General features: G+C 39.0%; 1 protein-coding gene across 2 annotated transcripts; it reads left to right on the top strand.

Moving 5' to 3' along the window:
- Positions 1 to 4,197: 4,197 nt before the first annotated feature.
- On the top strand, positions 4,198 to 23,580 carry IL13RA2 (interleukin 13 receptor subunit alpha 2). 2 transcript variants are annotated; one of them, XM_012928397.2, is made up of 10 exons: positions 4,198 to 4,259; positions 5,292 to 5,411; positions 9,579 to 9,730; positions 10,873 to 11,026; positions 11,533 to 11,653; positions 16,253 to 16,437; positions 17,331 to 17,476; positions 19,064 to 19,208; positions 22,668 to 22,783; positions 23,460 to 23,580. In XM_012928397.2, exons 2-10 carry the CDS (start codon positions 5,321 to 5,323, stop codon positions 23,508 to 23,510), a joined length of 1,161 nt encoding a protein of 386 aa, XP_012783851.2. In that variant the 5' UTR covers positions 4,198 to 4,259; positions 5,292 to 5,320; the 3' UTR covers positions 23,511 to 23,580. The 2 variants fall into 2 exon arrangements, with proteins under 2 accessions (XP_012783851.2, XP_058514649.1); XM_058658666.1 differs by lacking the exon at positions 22,668 to 22,783 and having other exon boundaries at positions 4,207 to 4,259; positions 23,460 to 23,485.
- The last annotated feature ends 567 nt before the right edge of the window (positions 23,581 to 24,147 follow it).

The following is a 24,147-nucleotide window of genomic DNA, read 5'->3' as shown; positions in this document are numbered from 1 at the left end:
GTCTCGTGTCTGTTTTCATTTTAGTATTTAGCAGTTTATTGTGTTGACGCATAATTTTGCTGAACTTGGTAGATTTTAGGATAATCTAAGCTGGCTTATACATCTAACAAGGCCTTTGTCGACAGTTGAGGTGCAGAACAGTTTTAGGAGGGGTGTGCAGAGAAATCTTCCATCCCCTAGTGAGGAATAACTAATCTTTGTGTCCTACCCAGTGAGGTATATGTGGATCCACGCTGATCATTTCCTGTTTGGTTCTAAGCTTTCCTTGTTGTTCTCTGACTACCTATTCTATTTTTTTTGAGGGGGGGCTCCGGGGCGATCCTGATGGTCATTGCAAGCAAGGGTGGGGATCCAAAGTTGGAACTAAGTAAGGACCAGAGAAACCTCCTCTCCCTAGTCCTGAAGGAAGTTTGCTGTTCTTCTGTTTCTTCAGATCTCTCAGGGTTCCTGGCTGTTGTTCCAATGACCTTGGGTCCTGCGAGGAAGGATTTGGACCTCTTCCATCCCATGTGGTAGATCCAGATGGGGCTGGGTGACCTCAGAGTTCTTGGCCTCTGAAGGCACTCCATTTCCCTGTGTTCTTGTCTGTTGGGATGTAGTCCTTGGTGCCCATACTGATAGTGCTTGGTGAAGATCTGGGAGTCTTCAGGGTTGGGATACAAGCCTCCTCCTGTCCACCGGCTCCACTCTGGGGTCCCACCCTGCTCTGTGCATATGACCTCCTGTTAAGAGGTTGTCAGGATCGCTCCTAGTTCCCCCTATATGTCTTTGTAATTTAACTGTTGTTAAATGCTGATTCAAGTCTGTTGTCTATGAATTACCTGTTATGTTTCTGATAGGTTATACTCTGTCTTCCTCACATATTCTAAGGAGATGGAAGACTTCTCTGCCCTCCCGTCCCATTTTCGAGTAGCTTAGCGTCTTAAGAGTATATTAGGTTTTACAATTCTTTGATGTAGACATAAGCAATCTGATTCACATTAATTGTATGTTCATTGATTACATCACAATATCTTAATGCATTAGATACAGGCCGTTTGAGGTTAAAATAATATTACAATATTACAATATTTTCCAGATTGACATCCTTTCATCTCATATTAAGGCAAACATGTGGTATTTAACCTTTTGGGATTGGCTCATTTCCCTTAGCATAATGGCTTCCAGTTGGGCCCATTTGGCCACGAAATTATTGCCTTTCCAATAATTGAATCTTAAAAAAATGAAATAAAGTAATAGCTTTAGGTTTGCCATTTCAGAAGAGATCCTCAGTGGTAAAATGTCTCTGAACTGGTTTTGTGTGAAGCTGAGCAAGTAGAAACTAAGAAGTGTCCTCCACATTGATATATTCACGGAAATGCCTGATATAGAGATTACCACCGAGGGTTCTGTCACTAGATAGTCTAGATTCAAATCCAAGGAACCGTTATGCCTTGAGTGACTTGGAAGAAGTTGTTTAACTTCTCTAGGTCTTTGCTCTGGTTTTTAAATAAAAAATCGTACCAAAAGTACTTCCTATGCCTAAGACTGATTATGAGGAATACAATCCTCATCATGTGTGCAAAGTGCTCAGTCTCAGCAAGTGCCTTGGGTGCTATGAGTGCTGTATAAATGATAGGAGGCGTTCATATTGCTGCAGATATAAATGTCGTTACTTGAACCTTGTGTGTTCCTCAAGACTTAGCTGGTGAAACCGGTGTTGTGTTGCAGTGGCTTAAACTGCCACCTACAATATCAGCATTCCATGTGGGAGCCAGTTTGAGTCCTGGCTGCTCCATATCTGATTCATATCCCTTCTAATAGCATGGAAAAGTGACAGAAGATGGCCCAAGTGTGTGGCTCCATGCTACTCGACTGGGAGACCTGGAAGATGCTACTGGTACCTGGCCTTGGCCAAACCCAGCCCTGACTGTTGTGGCCATCTGGGTAGTAAACCAGAGGATGAAAAACTCTATTGATCTCTCCCTCTATCTCTGATTTTCAAGTAAATCTTAAACACACAACCACAACATCAACAACATTTAGATGGAATACTAATTGGCAAAAGTAAATGCTCAATGAATGTCTATTACTACTCTACCAAAAATTTAATGGTCATAAACATGGTGGATTGATGATGAGGGTAATTATTGTTGAGCAGAACTGGGAAACTCTGGTAAAACCTACGCAAGACAAACTTTTTATGACAAGGAAATATATCTGTGACTTAGTGGAAAGGATTCAAAAGATCTGTTTTTCTTTTTTTTTCTTTCTTTTTTTTTTTGTCCTAGTCCACAAGGAGTTGAATAAGCTTGAACAACCTGTTTTCCTCTGTGACTATTATTTTCTCATCTCTTAAAATAACGATGATGAGTGTAGGTTGGATTTATGGCATAAAAGCCTAAACCATCACCTGCAATGCCTGCATCTTACATTGATGCTGCTTCAAGATTTTGTCTGTTCTCCGTCTGATGCAACTCCCTGCTAATGCACTCAAGGAAAACAGCAGAAGATTGCCTAAATATTGGAAGACTTGGTTGGAGTTCCAAGCTCCTTTCTTTGACTTTTCTTGATGCTATCTGTTGCGGGCATTTGGAAAATAAAGCAGAAAATGAAAGCATTTCTCTCTCTCTCATTCCCTCTCTCTCATCAATGTGCTTTTTAAGTAAGTGAATACACATTATTATTTTTTAAAGCCTCATGGTACTAGTACAAATACTGCAACCCAGAAGCTGAGGATAGAACTGTCTCCCTGTTCATTTGGAAAAGGAAGTCGAGGTTTGACCCATAATGTTCAAATTCAGTAACTCATGTGGGCTAATCCAGGACATGACTTCTAGAAATCCATTTCCTACTTTTGGTAAATGCATTGGGTTTATCCAAGATGGTCTGAGTTTAATTTTATGAAGGACACTGCAGGTGGAATAGAATCAGGTTTTTCTTTAAAGGTTTATTTGTTTTATTTTTATTTTTTAAAAAGATTTATTTATTTTCATTGTAAAGTCAGATATACAGAGAGGAGGAGATACAGAGAGGAATATCTTCCGTCCGATGATTTACTCCCCAAGTGACCACAACGGCCGGTGCTGCATCATTCCAAAGCTAGGAGCCAGGGACTTCTGCCTTGTCTCCCACATGGGTGCAGGAACCCAAGGCTTTGGGCTGTCCTCAACTGCTTTCCCACGCCACAAGCATGGAGCTGGATGGGAAGTGGGGCTGCTGGGATTAGAACCAGCGCCCATATGGAATCCCGGTGCACTCAAGGCAAGGACTTTAGCTGCTAGGCCAACACGCTGGGTCCTAAAGATTTATTTTTAAGACAGAGTGAGAGAGATATCTTTCATCCACTGGTTTGCTCCAAGAATAACTGCTGTGGCTGGGGCTGGGCCAGGCCAAAGCCAGGAGCTTGTAACTCTATTTGGGTTTTCCACATGGATGGCAAGGACCAAGTGCTTGGGTCATCTGTTGCATTCTCAGGTGCATTAGCAAGGAACTGGATCCGAAGTGAAATAGCCTGGACTCAAACTGGCATCTGTATGGCATGTTAGTATGGCAGGTGGATGCTTAACAAGCTATGCCACAACACTGGTCTTTATACATAATGTGAAAGATTATATCTTTGTTAGGTCTTTTTCTTTGGACCAGACAGTAAGTTCATTTTAATCTATGAGAGCAGATTCATGGAAGATACGTATTCTTCCTTAAACCAAATCTAGTTAAGATTTATGGTGCATTAGTTAGCAGCCATGTTCCGGTGGATGGAGAAAAAGAAATTGCCAAGAGGAATTTGTTGAAAGAGAAATGGCATCCTTTTGTAGTTTTATGAGGTGTAGGCTTTTGAAAAATAACATGGTGTAGACTTAGTCTGGTTAGATAACTGAAGGAAAACAAACAGTGGAATCTCAGAGGAAAAGCTCCCATAATCCTAAATCAAACATATGGGACCCATCATAGCAGGGTGGAGGTAAATAGGGCTGGCCATCATGAGATCCTTGTTCCACTTCCACTTTTACTAATTTGCTATGTAATAATCTTGGGCAAATGTGAGTTTGACTTTACAATATATTACAGGAGGAAATGTGACCAACATTACCTCTAACAGTGCCTTTAACATTGCCTTTAATATACCAAATGATTTCAAAGGTTTGGTCCCCATGTATTGTGATGTCATAACTGACGCTTACACGTCTCAGAACTTTGCAGATGGACCAGGTAGATGAAGAGGGCAGGGTGGGGAGAGAGGGAGCTCCTGCTGAACTAGTCCAGAAAGTGTAGAAAAGGTAGCCTGTAAGTGTTGGGATAACTTATCTTTAGTCCTTAAATTCCTGTGAGCTTACTGCATCAAGGGATATAGATTTAAAGTATAATGTGTGATGATTTTTCTTTACAAATGGTTTTTTTGATTTAGTGTGTAGGCCTAAATCCTTTAAATGTTGGTCATAAAGCTAATATTCTTCATGAGTAAGATGATTAAATTGAATTCTGTGGCAGTGGAATGCTGCCACAGTTTTAAGAGGTGATAAATTCAGATTTGTTCTTTAGAAAGGTTGTTCTCTTTGTAGGTGATGTGGAAGATAGCGATTTGAGGCTGGAAAGATTAGACAAGGGGATCCTTGAGGGTGAAGTTCTAAATTTAGGAAGTGGCAGTGAAAATGGAGAGACTAGATGTAAAAGGAAGGCTCTAGCTACTCTCAAGTTTCTCATTTGGCAGTTGGGAGGGTGATGATGTCATTTCCTGTTACAGGAAGTAGGGACAAAAGTGGACTGCTTTAATTGTAGAAGATGATTATTTAATATATTTTGAGAAGTAAAGTTCTAAGTTATCTGAGCTTTCTGATGTAGTTTTTGAGCTTCTCGGGAGTCAGATAACTTTCAAATGCCCCTTTTCCCCTCAGAAGAGCATAATGTATCCATGTGTTGTGATTGTTGCTATGGAAACTGATGATGTCATAATGCCCTTTATGCACCAATAAGGACACTCTGGTAGGTCTGCCTCTAGTGACAGGTTGAAAGCTAAATGAAGTTGCTGTATCCTGTTCCTACTATGTATAAAAATACATGTGTGCAAGTGAGGAGTTATAGGTTTTTTTTCTCTTGCCTAATTTTAGTTCTTATTAGAGTTAAAATTAGAACCTCTCCCCCCATCTAATTGTGTTGGTTCCAAACTTAATTATTTCTGTTTTTTTTGGGGTGGGGCACAGTTTCACTATTTCTGGGTAGAGATGCAGAGTTCCTCAAAGTGTTTTAATCACATTTAGTCATTGATTACTTGAAATAAGATAAATTTACAATGTTATATTTTTCTTTCGTAGGAGATTTCAAGATATTGAATCTTGAAGCAATGTCTTTCCTTTGTTTGGGTAGCAGATACCTAGCTATCTTTCTTGTTTGTGCCTCATTTGGCTATACTTCTGCAGAGCTGGAGATAAAAGGTAAACTAACATATGGATTTTAATGGTGTACTTTAGCAATGTTTTTATATTGCTCGAAAGAGAGACATGGGGGGAGCAGGGAGTAGGAGAGAAGGAGAAATCTCTTATCCACCAACTCACTCTCCAAATGCCCCAATAGCCAAGGTCAGACCAGACTTGAAGCCACAAGGGTGGGAACTCCGATTAGATCACCCCAAGTGAATGGCAGGAACCCAAGGACTAAGCAGCAACATCTGCTGCTTCCCAAGCTTTGCATCAGTAGTAAACTGGGATCCAGAATGTAGCTGGCACTTGAACCCAAGCATTCCATAGTCAGACGCGTTATCCCTTGTGCCACTGGCCCACCCATTACCCAAGCATTCCAATATGGAATTGCAGGGGTCAGCAATATCCTTAGTACTGTTCCAAAGACATGTTTCATTGGCATAGGTGTTTTGTTTCCTTGTAGTGTTTTTTTTGTTGTTATTGTTTTTTCCTCAACCATTGTGGTAGTGAAAATGATTATGATTAAAAAAACTATGCATAAATGTCAAACTTTTCTTGCATCAAAATAAATATCTTTTCATTTTCCAAGCTTTTTAAGTACTTTCATGTGATCATGTGTTTTCTACATGCATAAAATATATCCATATATGTTTATAGGCTTACAAAGAATTATATGTATTTATAATATCTATATTTATAAATGTATTTACATTAATTTTGCATTTATCTACATAAGCATTTAAATATATGTGCACACATCAATACACATATACTTAAAAAAACTTAAATTTTAAATTTTCTTTTTATTTTTTACATAGTTGAGAGTGACACACACCCATCTGGGCCTCTGATTAGGATAGAGAGGGTCAGGTACGGAGGAAGGTGGGTGGGACAAATATTTCAGCTTATTTTTTCCTGCTGTGTCTGCAGAGGAAGAGGGAAAGGGGACTGCTTCTTGCTGTCAAACTACATCAGCACCCAGGGTTGGGGCCAGTCATTTGATGAGGCCCTATGGACCCTGATGTTGGGGAAGAGTGTTTCTGAGGTTGTCAGTTCAGTGGTTTTGATAGTTCTGAGAAATTATTGGTTTCATTGCTCTAGGCTTGAGAAAATCTTTGCAAGGTCTCTTGGTTGACAAAGTCCACCTTAATGCATCCACAGGCCCGAGAACATGCTGCTACCTTGCTAGGAGAATTATACAATCCTGCTCTGCTTTCTGTTTTTTGATGAAGTATTCAACAAACTCTGCTGGCATAGATGAGCTGCCCATCATGTCCCTAAGGTGCACCTGCACATGCTGTCCATTGCACAGTCATAAGTAACTGGGGAGGCCCAGTCCTGACACATGCACACCAAGGTCGAACCACACATCCTGTGCTTTTTCCTTGTGGCCAGGATCTGAATCCAGTGGTCTAGTTGGAAAGTTCCCCAAGAAACCTTGCCTGAGATTACCTCAGACTTGACTTGAGTGTGCCAGGTAGCGCAGGATCAAGTTCCATCTGTCACCTGCACTAGCTAACACACTTATTGGGGAATGCAACTGTCTGGACAATTCTGCCTAAGTCCCATATCTGACACAAATCAACAGGTGCTGCAGTCCCGTCCAGCCTGCCTGCCACAGGCCTAATCCTCATGTAATAATCCCTACAAGACCCATCCCCAGCCCTGACTTTGGTACACGCCAGCCTCTGTTGCAGCCTCTGCTTGGCCCAGCCCTTAGGCCACGTGGCTCTCACACATACACATGCATTCTGATGTGAAGCTCAGCTTGACCCATCTACAGGCCCTGCTCTCATGTATGCCAACAGGTGCCATCCACTTGTCCAGCCTGGCTTGCTCTCAGACCTGGTTCTTGTGCTCACCAGCTATAATACGTACAGCCTAGCAGGGAAATGCCTACAGTTCTCCTGTCGAGCATGTACCCAGACCATGATCTTGCACTTGCCAGAAGGGTACTATAGTCCGAATTAACATGACTTGCACCCAGTCCTTGCACTTGCCTAGCTCGACTAACCCATATACATTCTGGCTTTCATATGAACCAGCTATTACAACATCCTAACTCAGCCTGGCCTGCCCACAGCCCCAGCTCTCATGTTCGAAAGTGGAAACAACAGCCCAGTACCAGGCCTACTCCCAGCAACCGATTTCGCGTATGTCAACGGGTGTTGCTACCCAGACACGGTTGGCCCCTAGTGCTGGCATGCACTAGTGTGTATTGTGGCCTAGCCTGACTGGATCGCAACCATTCTGGCTCTCACTGGTGGGTACTACAGCCAAGCCCATCCAGCCTCACCTCCAGATTGGCTCTTATGTAACTGACAGGTGCTGCAGCCTAGCCCAACTTGTCATGCACCCATTCTGGCTCTTGCAAATGCCAGCAGGTGTTAGAGCTTAGTCCAGTCTGGCCCACACCCAGACCTAACCCACATGCATGCCAGTAGGTGCTGCAGCCTTGCCCAGGCTGGTCTGCCCACAGCCCCGGCTCTCACACTCACTAGTGGGAGTTGTACCCATTAGGGGAGTCCACAGAGTTTCCTTACTAGTCCTGCTCCCAGCCCTGATTCTTGTGTGTTTTGGTGGGTGTTTCGAACCATCCTGTCCTGGCCTACTCACCATCTCACCTCTTGTTGGAGGACGTCACAGCCGGGTACAGCCTACACACTGTCATGGCTGTCCTGTGTGCTAGAAGGTGCTGAGGTCTAGCCCAGCCTGGCTTGTCCCTAGACTCAGCCCACATATATTCTGCTGAGTGCTACAGACTTGCCTGGCCTGGCCCAACCTCCAGTCCCAGCTCTTATGATCCTCAGAGGGAGTTATGACTTAGTAGGAGAGTTCCCCAAGTTCCCCTACCAGATCTGCTTCCAGGCCTGGATCTCAGCAATATCAGTGGGGCAGCGGCCTTGCTTGGCATGCTCTATCAGTCCCAGCCCTTACATGTGCTCTTGGGTCCTCCCTGCCCTCCTCTCAGCCCCAGTTCCCGTGAGTGTCAGGTGGGTTTCTCTCAGTTGAGTCCTGTAGTGCACCCTGACTGCCCATCGCCACTTCAATCTCTGTGAATACCAGCTGGTGCTGCAATCCCACAAAGGCAAGCCCACAATTCCCTTCCCAGGATCTGCCCACACAGATCTGGTTTTCTTGCAGTCTGGTGGGTGCTGAGGCTCAGCCTCACATGGCTCACCACTGGTACAACACTTTTGGGTGGGTATGGTGACCTAGCCCAGCCAGGCATGTTCCCCAGCCCCAGCTTTTGTGAATACCAGTGGGTAGCAGGTGATGTGCTTAGCCCAACCCAAGTTGCCCATGTGGGCAGGCGCCTTGACCTGACCCAGACATGCCCCCTGGCTTCCCCATCTCAGTGAGTATAGTGGCCTAGTCCATGATGACTTCAGAAGTCATCTCCTCCCTGTCAAACATGCCCTCAGCAGCTCCCACTCCAATATGTCCCCAGACGCTATTCTCCAGGCAATCTAAAGCATCCTCTCTGGCTTTGGACCCAGGGTGATGTGTCACAGCCTGGAGTTCCTGGCCTTCCCCCCATATGTTTAAGGTGGAAAAAAGACTAAGCAACTATTATTGCTCCTGTATAGATCATACAAATCTGGCATTAACCAGGCCCAGAATGCTCACCAGTTACTAGCTGCTTTTCTTCCAGCAGTGTAACTTGCCTAGGTACAAGGTAACTTAGACAGCTGCTTGCAGCTGGGGCATATATACATCCGATACAAGAAGTCTACAATGTTTGTAAGAAGTGTACATTATCTTTTATTTTCATGTTTCATAAACTTCTTGAAATGTATATATGTATACCTCTAATATAATATACCTCATATTTATAAACCTCTTGAAGTATATGTATGTATGAGTATATATACAAATACATATATATGAGATATGTATACATATATATATACAGAAGAGATATATAAAAGATATATATGTATTTTGTTTATATGCAAACTTAGTACCTTGCTTTGTGACTGGCTTCATTCATTTAGCACTGATTTTTTTCTAGATTCTTCCATGTTGTAGAATGAATCAGTACTTCATTCCTTTTTAATGGTTTAACAATATTCCATTACTTCGATATATAACATATTTAATATATTCATCTGTTGATGGGCATTTCAGAATAATCTATAACAATGTTTGTCATAAATTATTTTATTGATTTTGTTTTAGTTAATCCTCCTGAGGATTTTGAGATAATTGATCCTGGATATTTAGGTTTCTTGTATTTGCGTTGGCAACCTCCAGTGTCCCTGGAAAACTTCAAACAATGTACTGTAGAATACGAATTACAGTTCCGAAGCATTGATGGTGGAAGATGGAAAGTAAGTAAAGCATACACTTGCACCTTCAGAGTGATCATTAGGTATTTTCTTGTGAGTCCTGACTTCAGTGCCCCCACTCCAATTCCTGTATCTCAATAGTTCTACGTAGTAAATAACAAGCTGTTATGCCTCCTTCTATTTCCTGGGCATCCTGTCTCATCTCTTTTCACCCCATTCATTGTGATGATACCATTGGAAGTGCAGGAAGAAAAAACTTGATCCCATGAAATGTGGACTTGAGAAGCATGTATGCATTTTACTGTGTCTTCCAGTTAATTAGAGATGAGTCTTCTGGGTGCTATTGGACAGTGATGTGTGTCTGTATGAATCAAACCTTATTTGTATGCCTTCCTAACGGACACAGCATTGTTCTTGTGCATGTGTACTATATTGTTAATGAAAGTTTACTGAATTATTAGCAATTCACATATTCAACAAGCATGTTCTTTCAGCCATTTCTGTTGCAGAAGGCATCCTTTTACCTCCCTAACTTAGTTTCAAGGGACGATTTGAATCCAGTACAATATGTACTATACACTCTGAGGTAGGATACGTATAGGGTTGATGATGTGGTGCAGCAGAATTACGATCTTTATCTTCCAGGAGCTCACAATTTGTTCAAATTTCTGTGGTTACCTCCTGGAGTTCACTGTATGTGATTCTTGAAAACTTTGTATTACATTTGAAAAGTAGCATCGAGGGGTGGGGTGATTCCCAGTTCCAATGAAACTGTATCACATAATATAATGTAATCAATGAATAAAAAAAAAGAAAAAAGAAAAGTAGCATCATTGGCCATGTAATGTGTATATGATTTGTGAAAATTATCTAGTTCCAAAGTGGTTACTCTACGTTTTCTACTCTAGAGACTTATTCCTCTTCCAGGCATTCTTATTTATTTATTTATTTACTTACTTACTTATTTTTGCTTTTTGGCTGACTGGCATGTTAAAATTCACATGCTTTCATAGAATGATGTGGTATATGGGTGAGCTCTGCCAGAAATATAGCTGGGGAATTGTGTCAGGTAATCATCCTCAGGACTATCTTAGATTGATATTACTTTCCAGGATATTAATGATATGGCTCATCATTCCAGGTATGTTTTGAAGTTTGACTTTTGTTTCTATTTTATCAAACAGACTGTCATCACTAAGAATCTGTATTACAAATATGGGTTTGATCTAAACAAAGGCATTGAAGCCAAAATCCATACTCTTTTGCCAAAGCAATGCACGAACGGATCAGAAATTCGAAGTTCATGGTCAGAAGCTACATACTGGATGCCAGAGCAAGGTTAAATCATAGATCTCTTTATAGATTTAATACTCCCATAACAATATAAATAGGGAATAAATCCCTTAACTCAGTATGCACCAGATTGTACTCATATACACAATAGATTTTGTGACATTGTAACACAAAATAAAGTGTTTAGTAGTGGCTGACTACTAAACAGGAAAATTGCTAAATCAGCAAACGTGTTGGTAAAATTCATGTTTCTCATATTAATACAATTTCCAGGTTTGGAATCATTTTAGTGAACATGTATTGGTATTTGCTTAACTACTTATAGCATTCTAGAATAGTAAATTTAATCTGTTATATGCTTATACTAATATCATGAGCTCTCATTTTTTTTTTGGTTTGGCATGTCCCACTTACACAATAGCTTCCTTTTGAAATATTTTTGATTATGTTGATTGCTAAATGAAGCAGAAAGGTCAAAGGAAATGAAACAAAATTATATAGGAATTTAATCAATGTGCTTTTCAAGTATTCACAGTTTATTCATTTCTTAGGAAATGTGGACACTAAAATTCAAGATATTGATTGCGTGTATTACAACTGGCAAAATTTGTTCTGTTCTTGGAAACCAGGCAAAGGTATACGTTTTGATGCCAATTACTATCTGTTTTACTGGTAAGTCATATATAATTAGAATTAAATGTTAAAATAATGTCACTCCTCACCATGGTGTTGAGGATTTTCCTGCACAAAACCCCCCCCAAAAATGTTCTGCACCTTAATTGTTGGCAAATGTCTTGTTAGAGTTACAAGCCAGTCTAGATTATCCTAAAATCTGCCAAGATCAGCAAAATTATACTTCAACACAACAAATGGCTAAATACTAAAATGAAATAGACACGAGACAGCTGAATGGTACCTTATAGCCATTTTAAGGTATATAGCAGCCGGTCCTGTATATAAACTAAAATTGAAATGTCAATGAGCTAATCATAGGTTGTGGTTAAGAACTTGCTTCTTTTTTTTTTTTTTTAACATACTGGTTACTCAAAACCATGTCAATTCCATAATGTTGCAAATTGCTGTTGATGTTATATTGGGACTCTTAATTGACTGGGATGATATTCTACCAGCTCTAACTTCGGACCAGAAATGTTCTCCCCAAGAAACTGTTCAACCCATCTGGACAATAAGTAACTGTACTCTATGCTTGGTATACGTTTGCAAGGAAAGAATCTTGATTGAATTTGAACTGTAACACTGCATCAAGGTGGAGGAATCCACCAGGGGGGAGGGGCGTGGGGAGGGGTGGGGGGATTCCCAGAGCCTATGAAACTGTCACATAATGTAAAATAATCAATAAAAAAATAATATGTATCAAAATTAATCCACATTATGATTGACTATGTTTCCACTAAATGAATGTGAATTATATTTGTGATGATAAATGTTTGCAATTATTTGTAATTTTCAATGGGAGTAAGTAATTTTAAGTTATAGATACTGGGAAGCATTTCATAGGTAAAATAAGAAATCCCTATATCTGTACTGGATTACTTCTTCTATCCTTTACATGGAGGAATTTATACCCTAAAATTTTTTGGCATACTCAAAAACTTTTATTTCCTTTTTTTTTATCTGAAAGGCAAAGCGACAGATATATAGAGACCATGTCATATTTTATATCCTTGTCTTTTAAGTAATTTATGAAAATGGATCCTGTGTTTTGGCTTCTTACCTTTGTTAATTGTCTGAGGCTTTTAAATTTAAAACATTCTTGATTCTTTTGTTTACTTCATTCCTTAATCATTTCATGATAATATGGTCACCATATATTTTGCAAAATTGTACCTCTGTTCTGGATTTCTCATCTCTACTCTAAGAACTGTATTGCAGGCTCCATTCATTCCACACCTGGATGATTACCGTAGCCTACCAAATGATGAGCATTCTACTTCCAGGCTCCACCCTCCTTATTCATTCTTTGCACTGAAGCCAACTTTTATCTTCCTACATGGCCATTTTCATATAGCATTTCATATTCAAAACCTTCAGTGGCAACTCATTGCTCCCAGGATAAAATCTACGCAGCCATTCGAGTCCCTGCCTTCCTGTATCACTACCCTTCCAACACTGTCATCTACTATCTAGCGTGAATGTTCTATTTCAATTAGATTCAAATGCTCTTTCTTCTTCTTCTTCACCCATGTTGTAATGTTTGTGTTGTCTTTTGTGTGCTGTGCCATCTGGAATGCCCCCTTTCTGTTTCTTTTGTGAATTGTCATTCATTTTTGAAGGTTCACTTAGTATCCAATTTCATTAACAGTTTACTGATCATGTCAGCTTCTGTTCAATTTTTCTCTGAACTGTAACTATTTGTAACTTTATTGTCCAGATGGTATTTCTTTTTTAAAATTTTTATTTTAAATTTTGAATTTTATGGTACAATTCTGTAGAGTCTGGGATTCCCCGTTCCCCCATTCCCACCCTGACTGATTTTCTCAATATTGTTGCAATAGTATAGTCCTTCATAAGGAGTTATAATTGCATCACTCTGTTATTTAAGTGTGCCCCAACATTGCTGGTACAGTGTCAGACAGTCAGTCCATCATCCCATTGTCTAAACATGTCCTCCAGTTTCCCTTGAAGTTCATCCCCATCTCCAGATGGTATTTAAATGCTCCTCATATGGATGCACTTTGTTTTTTTTCCTGACATTTTAACTTATTGATGACCAGTACAATCCACAGAACTCAGTGAGTTCTTGCAAGCTCAGCACATGCGCAGTTCATTGTTGTCCCCTGCAGTCCTGAAGCGTTTGCCACAGTGCGCAAAATGGCGCCTGACGTACCACCACTACAGTTCTTGATCTGCTGGCCATCAGTTCTGAGGGATACCCAGACCTGTCTTGGGTGGAACCTGTAGAATGTCACATTGTTGCAGTTCACTGAGTCAGAAATGAGTTCACTCCCAGCTCAGCCTATGCTCAGTCCTTTCCCTTGCCTTTGCCTCCTTACTCAAAATGGTGCCTAATTTGGCTCTAGGGGGCTGACTGGGCTATGAAATCCATGCTGTTCTCGCACTGCCCATTTGAGATCTGTTGCTCTGTCTCTGCTCCTGGTCAAATCAAACGGACCAGCAGGACGGACAGTTCTTTGTCTGGGTTCACCTCCCAAGCTCCCAGTGAAAGTCCCTTCCCACCTGGTTGCTGGTGGAGTTCTGGCTGCTGGTGGAGTTCAGATCACTGTTAGCTGAATGCTGCTGGAGTATCAGTCACTGCAACACCACACTGCTGTGTCTGCTGCTTTCCTGTGTCTGTCAGTCTCCAGGTACCCCTCTGCTGTTGTTCTGTCCTCTCCTATTTCATGGAATGTGTCCTCTCTGCTTCATCCTGATTAAATGTTTCTTAGTCCATTTAAATGTGTCCTTACCCTATTCCGCCATCTTGATTCTCTCTTAACTCATTGATGGACATGAACTTATTAAAAATATTTCTTTTGATTACTTCCACTCTGCTATGTCCAGAGTAGATTATCACTAATTAGTCATTGGACGAATGAAACAAATGGTGTTAAAATTGGTAAATGTATAGGTAATTACAAAAATACATACACTAATGAAATAATAAGAAAATAGAGAGGGAGTAACACTACTTTTTATCTCTATAAAATCATAAAGTATGAATGATAAGATATAAGCCAACAATAATGCTCAATCTGAGTTCTAATCTCTATATCATTTCATTTGGTGGTTTTAGGATTTCAGTTTGTTAATCTAGAATTTGATGGTAAAATTCTAAGTCTAAATTATTCATCAATTTCACAAACATAATTTATTGACTGTTGGGTGCTGTTCTAGAGGAAAAAATGACAAGAATTTGAATATGATAAAGTCCTCACCCTTTTGTGTATTGTGGTTCATGTTTAACAAATTTTATTCTCACCTTGGTGTGGACTAAGGAGGAATAAATATTAACATTTAAGATATTAGAAAATAAGGGAACCATGAATCTCCATCACTGGTACAAAAGTAAATGTATGTAAAGTTATGGCTGGAACTCAAACTTTAATTCAGAAGTTTAGCCCTAAAATAAATCTTGATATAAAATTAATTAAGCAATGTTTGTATATTTGTATCAACACCTCATCATCTGCCACATCCCTCATTCAAAAGAGGCTTTTGACTACTTTTGTAGGTAATGCTCTATTTTTCATTTCGAACTACTCTTTAGGGAAATGTATCACTCATCTGTTGCTTTGGGGATCGGTAGGGAAAACCCCAGGATTTCCAGTTAGCTCAATAACTTGGATGAACTTTAAATCATATACTAACATTTCATATTTAGGAGAATCAGAAAATTATATATATATATATATTTTTAAAAAAAGATGTATTTATTTTCATTACAAAGTCAGACAGAGAGGAGGAGAGACAGAGAGGAAGATCTTCCGTCCGATGGTTCACTCCCCAAGTGAGCGCAACAGCTGGTGCTGCGCCGATCCGAAGCCAGGAACCTGGAACCCCCTCAGGGTCTCCCACATGGTTGCAGTGTCCCAAAGCTTTGGGCCGTCCTTGACTGCTTTCCCAGGCCACAAGCAGGGAGCTGGATGGGAAGTGGAGCTGCCGGGATAAGAACCGGCACCCATATGGGATCCTGGGGCTTTTCAAGGCGAGGACTTTAGCCGCTAGGCCACACCGCCGGGCCCCAGAAATTATATTTTTTAATTAAATGGTTCTTCCTTTTTTTTTGCCCACCCTCCCATAGTCGACTTTTCTGAGGTGTAGCTCTTGACATATGTGTTATATGCTTGAAGGTTTTCATTCTTTTTGGTAAACATGACAATATTTGTTAAATCTGTCATTAAATAGTTCTTCTATAATAAATCTCCCAGTTGTATTTAACAGGTGCTGTAATGCTGTACTATTTATATAAATCCTAGACTTTATTAATAAGGTTCTTATTCTTTGATTCTGAACCCCTCTTGGTGAATCAACATGAGTACATGGGTAGGAATCCTTGTCATAGATTTGTGAAGACTTCCATCAGATGACACTGTCCAAGAAATTATTGATTATGTCTGTTTTCCTGTTGTTATACCTTAGTACTTACCATGGGGACTGTCAAATAGTAGGTGCTCAATTGATAGTGTATATGTTAAATGATATATAAATGATACGTATAAATAATACATAAAGCCATGTGTTGTATTAAATGGAACCATGATATCTGAAGATATTGTTAAGTACAATTCTCACAATGCTTTTTTTTTGCAGGTATGACGGTTTGAATCATGCATTACAATGTACTGATTATATCAAGAATAATGGAAAAAATGTTGGATGCAAGTTTCCCCAACTTGAGTCATCAGAATATAAAGATTTCTATGTCTGTGTTAATGGATCATCAAACTCCATGCCTATCAGATCCAGCTATTTCATTCTGCAACTTCAAAATCTAGGTGATATGTCAACTTTTAATTTGAATATATTACTTCCATTTTAGGCAATTTATAATCACCAAAGAAATTAGTTATATATAAGATAGATAGAGGAATGCAACACCAGCATGAAATATGAGACCCACATAATGTATGAAGACACTCTTATTAAATATGAAGGAATTGAAGATGAGAAATTGAATGGTAGATAAAATGTAATTTTCAGTTAGAACATGTAATAGTTTATATCTCAGCTTCAAGGAATCCATGTGCTTTGTATGGTGTTAGTGAAGGTCTGATTATGGAATCACTCATTCATAGGCCTCTATGGGCAAATAAGTGGATATTTTCAGAACCTTTTTTTCCTCAGTTTTAACAGTTATGAGAGCAACAGTTTCTACAGTCATCCAGATCTTGGTGTAAATGTTGGATCTACCACTTTCTAGATGTATGATCTGGGGCAATTACTTAACATGGGTTTAATTTCCTTATTAGTGAAATGAAAGTTTTAGAGAATCACCACACCGGTTTCTTGGGAGACATGAATGAGATTATGGTGAAGCAGCTTTGGTAGAGTGCTGGCATGTAACAGCCACCAAATGAGGTGATAGTAAAAGTAGTACTAAGTACTGAGTTCGAGCTTCTAGTTTCTAATGATGCAAAATATAAAAATGATTGTAATGACTTAAGTCTTTTCACTACTCTCTTGGGTTAAAATACTTGTAAATGTGTGACTCATGAAAAATTTGGGTTTCCAGAATAATATTTCTGAATGAACTCATCTTGCTTAAAACACAACTCATATTTTAATTCTTATCAGAGAAAGCCTGGGAGGCTTGTTATCATTTGTCCCAATCTTTGAATAAGGGCTGTTGCTGAATTTCCCATTGAAATGGTTTCCTTTTGTTTTTCAGTGAAACCTATACCACCAGACTATCTTGACATTGATGTATCAAATGTGCTTGAAGTCAACCTGCAGTGGAATGTACCAAGAGGACCCATTCCAGCCAAGTGCTTCATCTATGAGGTCGAGCTCACTGAAGATGATACTCCTTGGATTGTAAGAACATTGCACTTATTTGGGAAAATCATGTACATCACATTTTAAATAGTGAACTTGAGGATAAAGAACAGTTGCTATCCGTATAAGGAATATAATATTAGCTTCCAGAAGGCCAGATAAACTTGTTGACTAAAGAATGTGGTTTAGAATCTGAAAGTGCAAATAATCATACAAGGTTGATTTTTTTTTCAAAATTTTATTTGGGAGGCAGAGAGAGAGAGAGAGAGAGAGAGTGAGAGAGTGAGTCAGTCAGTCAGCCGGTATTTATTGATCCTCTCCTCAAATGCCTTCACTGGTTGAAGTTAGAGTGAGGCCAAAGCAGGAAGCTGGAACTCAATCTAAGTGTTCCATGTGTGCAGCCAGCGCTTAATCACTTGAGCCATCACTGCTACCTCTCAGGAAGTACATTAACAGGAAGTTGAAGACAGGAGCTAAAGCCGGGAAACCTAACTTCTAGGTCACAAGCGTACTCTAAGCAATTTGAAGGCTAGATAGAACTATGGAGTAAATCTGGTTCATTGTTTCCAATATTGTGTCAATAAACCAAAATTCCTAAGGACCTAAAATGGCTTGTGCAGAGAACTCAGGTAAAGACAAAGCAAATCAAAAAACCACTTGAGTAAGAATTGTCATGTCAAAATTAGAGTAAGGGCTGCAAGAGGATTGCATGTGCCAGGGAAAAGGACTAGCTAACAGGAGTGTTCAATGGTTGTAAAACTAGCACCAACCAAATGGTGATGTCTTTAACTCTGCACCTTGATCATTGGTTTCCAGTGTAAAGATTATGATGATGCATAGGTGGGCCACTGGTACCAATTAGTTCATTTCACATGCAGATGACAAAGCTGATTGTTAAATTGGCTTATACGGAGATGAACTGACTAACAATTACACAGCTATAATCCAGGTCTAATTCCCAGTTCACCAAAGTCTAAACTGCATTTTACTGTTTCCAAGAGAAGTTACAACAAAATTAAACTGTTATTTGAATGAGAAAACTGTTCAACTCCTTGAAATTCAAAGTTGAAGTAATTACCTCAGTGATTTTTTTTTCCCTCTGAGATCACCCAGACTTGTATTATTCTTATAGCTGAAGCAGTAGTTTCACAACAACTACAGTTACACAGATCTTAATGCAGGCTAACCAAAATAATATAGAAAAAAAGGGTTACATATACACGAACTCCACAGTTTCCATAGAGACAACATCTATGTGATGATGTTATCTTAGAGTAATTCAGTGTATGTAATATTCTGAAGTTTATGGAATCTGAGAAATTGATTCTAGTCCAAATCCAGGACATTACAACATTCAAAGTTGCTGAAGAATTCGGCCCCCTCTTACAAGTGATCCATTATTACTAAAGAAAAATGTTCAAGTGCAGATTAGAAAAACAGCAGTTTTTAAGTCCTCCATACAAAACACAAAGAGATAATTACTGATAGATTATATTTTTCTAGTTTTTGATACATTTGTTTTATGTAACAACACTTGCTTTGAAATTGCTTTGAAACTAACAGATGGAATCTGTATGGTTGTATTAGAGCAAAACGTTAAATCTTAATGCTTTCCTTGATTTTCAGACCACCACGTTTGACAATCAATTGTACGTCATTAGAACATCAAATGAAAGTCATGAATTATGCTTTTCAGTAAGAAGCCGAGTGAACATCTATTGTGCAGATGATGGGATTTGGAGTGAATGGAGTAATGAAGAATGTTGGAGAAGTATGTACTCAAAGAACAGTAATGTAATAATAGAAAGAAATTGTTTTTCTAGGAATGCTAATTTTCTCTCAATGTGTTTTGTAATTGTGGTAGTTGATAGCTTTTGCACTATCATTGTCAGAAAAGGATAAGTTAGCTACTAGCTCAATCAGGTTTATTGACTAATATTCACTTAGAACTAGATGTCTTGTTATACTTCTATTTACCAACAGTCTTACTTTTACAACTGTCAGTAAAGAAAACATGCTAGTTCTATTGGGGGCAGAGCAAGAGCATCTTTTAAAAGATGCATTTATTTGAAAGGCAAAGTAATAAGGGTTGGGGAGGGAAGGGGATAAATAGGGAGAGAAAGAGAGCACTTCCATCTATGGTTCACTCTGCAGATGGCCACAATGGCTGGGCCTGGATTGAGCCAGAAGCCAGGAGCCAGAAACTCCATCTCGCTCTCCCACATGGGTGGTACATCTCCAAATACCTGGACAATCCTCCACTGCTTTGTTATTTTCAGGGACCTGGGTCAGGAGCAGAACAAGCAGGACTTAAAGAGGCACTTTTGATAGAATGCTGGTGTTGCAGTTGGAGGTTTAGCTTACACCATCACAGCACTGTGCCCAGCAGCCTTTAAAAAAGATTTATTTATTTATTTGAATGGCAGAGTGACACACACACAGAGGCATCTACTAACTGGCTTACTTCCTACATGTCTACAATGACAGGACTAGAGTAGGTTAAAGCCAGGAGCCAGGAATACCATCTGGGTATTCCAGGGACCCAAGCATTTAGGTCATCTGAGTCCCCAGGCTGTTTCAGGGAGCTGTACTGGAAGTACAGAGAATCCTGAACCAAACACTTTAGTAAGGGAAATAGTAGCTCTGTATCCACTGTACCACAACACCCAAGCTAGACACATATTTTAATCAACATATTCTTATGTTTTCAGTTTGAAGATAATAAAAATCTTAAAGCAAGATTAGGTCAGCATATACTTGTTTGAATGTCTAGTGCTATGTCCAACTAATGATTTTCTAATTAAGCCATCATGGTTAGTAAAATTCATATTCCACCGGCTCCCAACACAGTCTTAAAGTGACTTATTATAAAAGACATTTAAATTATGTTGTAGCATAAAACATCTATAAAGGAAAAATATAATTGTGCTTCACAATGTACTAGCTTCATCTGTAGAAATTACTAATAACTGTTTAAAACTGAAAAAAAACAGCATTGCTCTTTCAAGTATATATGGATGCTCCATAAATATATATGCAGATATAAAGAGAGATAATATTTCTATCAGTGATTCATCACCCTTCATGTGATATTTTTGCTATAGTGAAATCTTTATTATCTCCCTATGAATGTAATACTATCATCATTTTCCCCATATTTATTAACCACCTAGGCTGAAACTCTTGAATATTGGAGATATAGCAGTAAATAAATGTTTACCCTCATGAAACTTATCTTTTACTTCCAGGGTATGCAATAAACAAGTTAAATACATTATACAATCACTAATGTTATGGAGAAAAACAAAATAGGTCAAGGGAGAACTCAACTATAGCCAGAGGATATATGGATCAGAACATTTAGTGATTTCACACATTTCATGTTTGTCACCACTATAAGAAATCTGGAAATTATAGAGAAATATGTTCTGAATTGCATCTTTTATGAGTCAGTATTTGTGTATAGAGGCTATAAGTTTTTAGCTGCATCTTCAAAATATACATCCTTTTATGTGTTTTACACTCTTGTCAAGCGATATTGATAACAGATTTCTTCTGTCCTGATGAATATCTCTTGGCAGATTTTTAAAGAATATATAATTTATTTATTTGTTTGGAAGAAGAGGAGAGGCACACACAAACACACACAAAGAGGGGGAGTTAGGGTGGAAAGGGAAGGAGAGGAAGAGAGTGAGAGCTCTCCAACCCGATGTTTCACTCCCCAAAGGCCATTAAAGCCAGGAACCGGACCCTAGTTCAGGTTTCTCATATGGGTGGCAGGAATCACTTGAGTCACCACTGCTGTCTCCCAGGATCTGAAATAGTGGGAACCTTGAGTCAGGAGACAGAACATTGCTCGAATCCAGGCACTCTGATTTATGATGCGGGCCATGTAACTGCTAGGCTAAACTTTGAAACTGAAAACAAAGCATTTTTTTTTAATCACATGTCTAAATTCTTGAGCATATTTCTTACTGGATGTTCCAAGTTATATAAGAATAGGAAAAATACTTCAGAAATAAAAATATAAACCCCTTTCAGGACTAATTCTGTATAGGAAGAGCAAGTGGAAACGAAGTGAAGAAGCGCCCCGCTTTCCGCTGTTAATTTTGCTTTTGAAACAACTTGCATTATTTATTTATGGATCATATCCTTTCAAATCTTGACTGAACTGAGCATAGGAATTTGGTATTAAAAATAAGATCTTAAGGAAACGAAACAAAGAAAATGGTCAAATTTAGGGACGTTTGTAGATCTGGATCTAAGATTTAAGGTATTCTACGTTACTCCCAAACAAGCAGATTTGGGAAAGACAAACTTAGTGTAGTTTTTCTTTATTGTTCATTTTTTATTTCACAGAAGAACCATTACACGTTCATTTCTATAATAAATCAAAACAGAACAAAACAAAACAACATGTGTCCCTCCCTTTAGTTTCTAAAGTGTGAGCTAACTTTAAAAATGTGACCTTGGGTGTCTTAGGAGCTGGCGCTCCAGAAGCTCACAAACCAAATTGGAGTGCTGGTTTTAGTCCTACTTCCAATCCAGCTTCCTGATGCTGCTCCCACATGGCAGAAGGTGATGGCGCAAGTACTTAGGTTCCTGCTGTGCGTATGTAGGTGCCTCCGAAGGAGCTCCTGGCTCTTGGCTTTGTCTTGACTCAGCCCTGGATGTGGACATTTGGGGAGTAAACCAGAAGATAGAACTTGTCATTATCTCTATCACTCTGCCTTTTCAAAAAATGTATTGTTTTCAAGAACCCTTAAAAGATTAGTTCCATTACTCTTGCAGGAATTTCAATAAAAACCTACTCATGCTCACTGCAGCATAATATAAGTAAACATACGCTTTATTGAGTGTTGTGAGATGCATAGCACAAGTTTATTTAATCACATGGCTAATATTTTGTCATTTTAATGAAAAGTTTACAAAGTCAAATCTTGAACAAATTGATGTTAGGAAATATTTTGCTTTGAGGAGTTGTTTTTCATAGTGAAGTTAAAAACTGCCACAGTTTAGTAGTGTAGTGAGTTTCTAAAAAAACGCACAAATAAGCAAAATGTTATGCTCAAATGCAACTATGGTTATCTATGCACTGACAACTATATTAGATGGTTGCCATGTTTAACTCAGTTCTTTACTGTTTACTAGGAAGTTATAAAGTGATTCGTTTTCATAGACAGTAAACAAAATTTTTAACACTTCCCTCTTACGTGATTTTTAATCCTAGGTGACACATGGGAAGAGACTTTGGTTTTTTTTGTGATACCGTTTATTCTTGTGTCATTTTCTATTTTGATGACAACTTGTCTGCTTCTGTTTAAACAAAAATATTTACTGAAAATGGTAAGTTGCATAATATAAAGTTTGGTCTGAGACATATAACAAGAAAATGTTCTGCTGACCCGCATGTATTTTATCATGTTTGCCCATTGAGTGTGGATTTAGAATTGAACCTGTGTGATGATGTCTTCAGAAGATACAGTGCTTAAAATATTAACACCACAGGCTGCATTTTGTAGGGAATTTACTTTATCACAGAAGATTCTACTGACATCTCGATTAGAAAAAAATTTAAGGAGTAAACAGGATTGGAAGAAATGAGAGAATGGCTTAAAATGGTCGCAGACCTACACATATCACCAATGTGCCACAGGCTCTGATCACACACAGTGATAAAACATGGGACCTTTCTTTGGTCAGGCTCATTGTTTAGTTCAGGGAGACTGCATTCATACAAGCAGTATAACCTGTGACATTGTGATTTGGGTTGTATTGATAATGCTAGGGAATTTGAGAAAGTGTGGCGGGAATCACTATAAATTGATGGGCCTTAAGGAGGTGTTGTGACATGAATAAAGATATCTTCATGTCTTTAAAGGTAGCATTGTGGATGAATGTGGAATGCTTGAATTTATGTGCCTGTGGGATGCATTTTTTGCTAGTTTCTCTGAGTTACTAATTCTCAATACACTTGTTTGTATTATAACTTGTTAATTATTTTGCTCTTTCTAAATTTCAGATCTTTCGTAAGGAAAAGGAGGCTTTTCCTCACCGAACATCACTCTGTTGACTTACCAACTTTCACTAATGTGGTAAAGTGTTAAACATAAGTGTCATTAAACATTTTTTTTTGCTTCAAATTGTGGATGCATTTTATTTTAAAGCATTGTTGTATTTAGCTGGGTTTTAGAGTATTCAAATCCTCAGCTAGACAAACTGGCTGAATCCTCTTCACGAGTTAGAGTGCCACATGCAAACTGAGGGATGGACCAGTGTTAGCCAATGACATATTAGTAAGATGGTATGTTTTCACAACGGCCACTGCGCTTCAGTGATACTGCCAAATGCTAGAAGATGACATTCTTTTTTTGTTTGTTTTTCCGAGACTTTTTTTTAATTGATTGCATTGCATTATGTGACACAGTTTTATAGGCTCTGGGATTCCCCCCACCCCTCCCCAAACCCTCCCCCCATGGTGGATTCCTCCACCTTGTTGCATTACCACAGTTCAAATTCAGTTGAGATCTTTCATTGCAAGCATTTGCCAAGCATAAAGTCCAGCATCTTATTGTCCAGATAAGTTCAACAGTTTCTTGGGGAGACCATCTCTGGTCTGAAGACAGAGCCAGCAGAGTATCATCCCGATCAATTAAAAGCCCCGACATAACATCAGTAACAGTTTATAACATTATGGAATTAATTGACAT

This window comes from Ochotona princeps, chromosome X, assembly GCF_030435755.1.
Source record: "Ochotona princeps isolate mOchPri1 chromosome X, mOchPri1.hap1, whole genome shotgun sequence".
In the NCBI taxonomy this organism is placed as follows: domain Eukaryota; kingdom Metazoa; phylum Chordata; class Mammalia; order Lagomorpha; family Ochotonidae; genus Ochotona; species Ochotona princeps.
The sequence above is the reverse complement of the archived record's forward strand: the minus strand, read 5'-3'. Positions and strand labels throughout refer to the sequence as shown.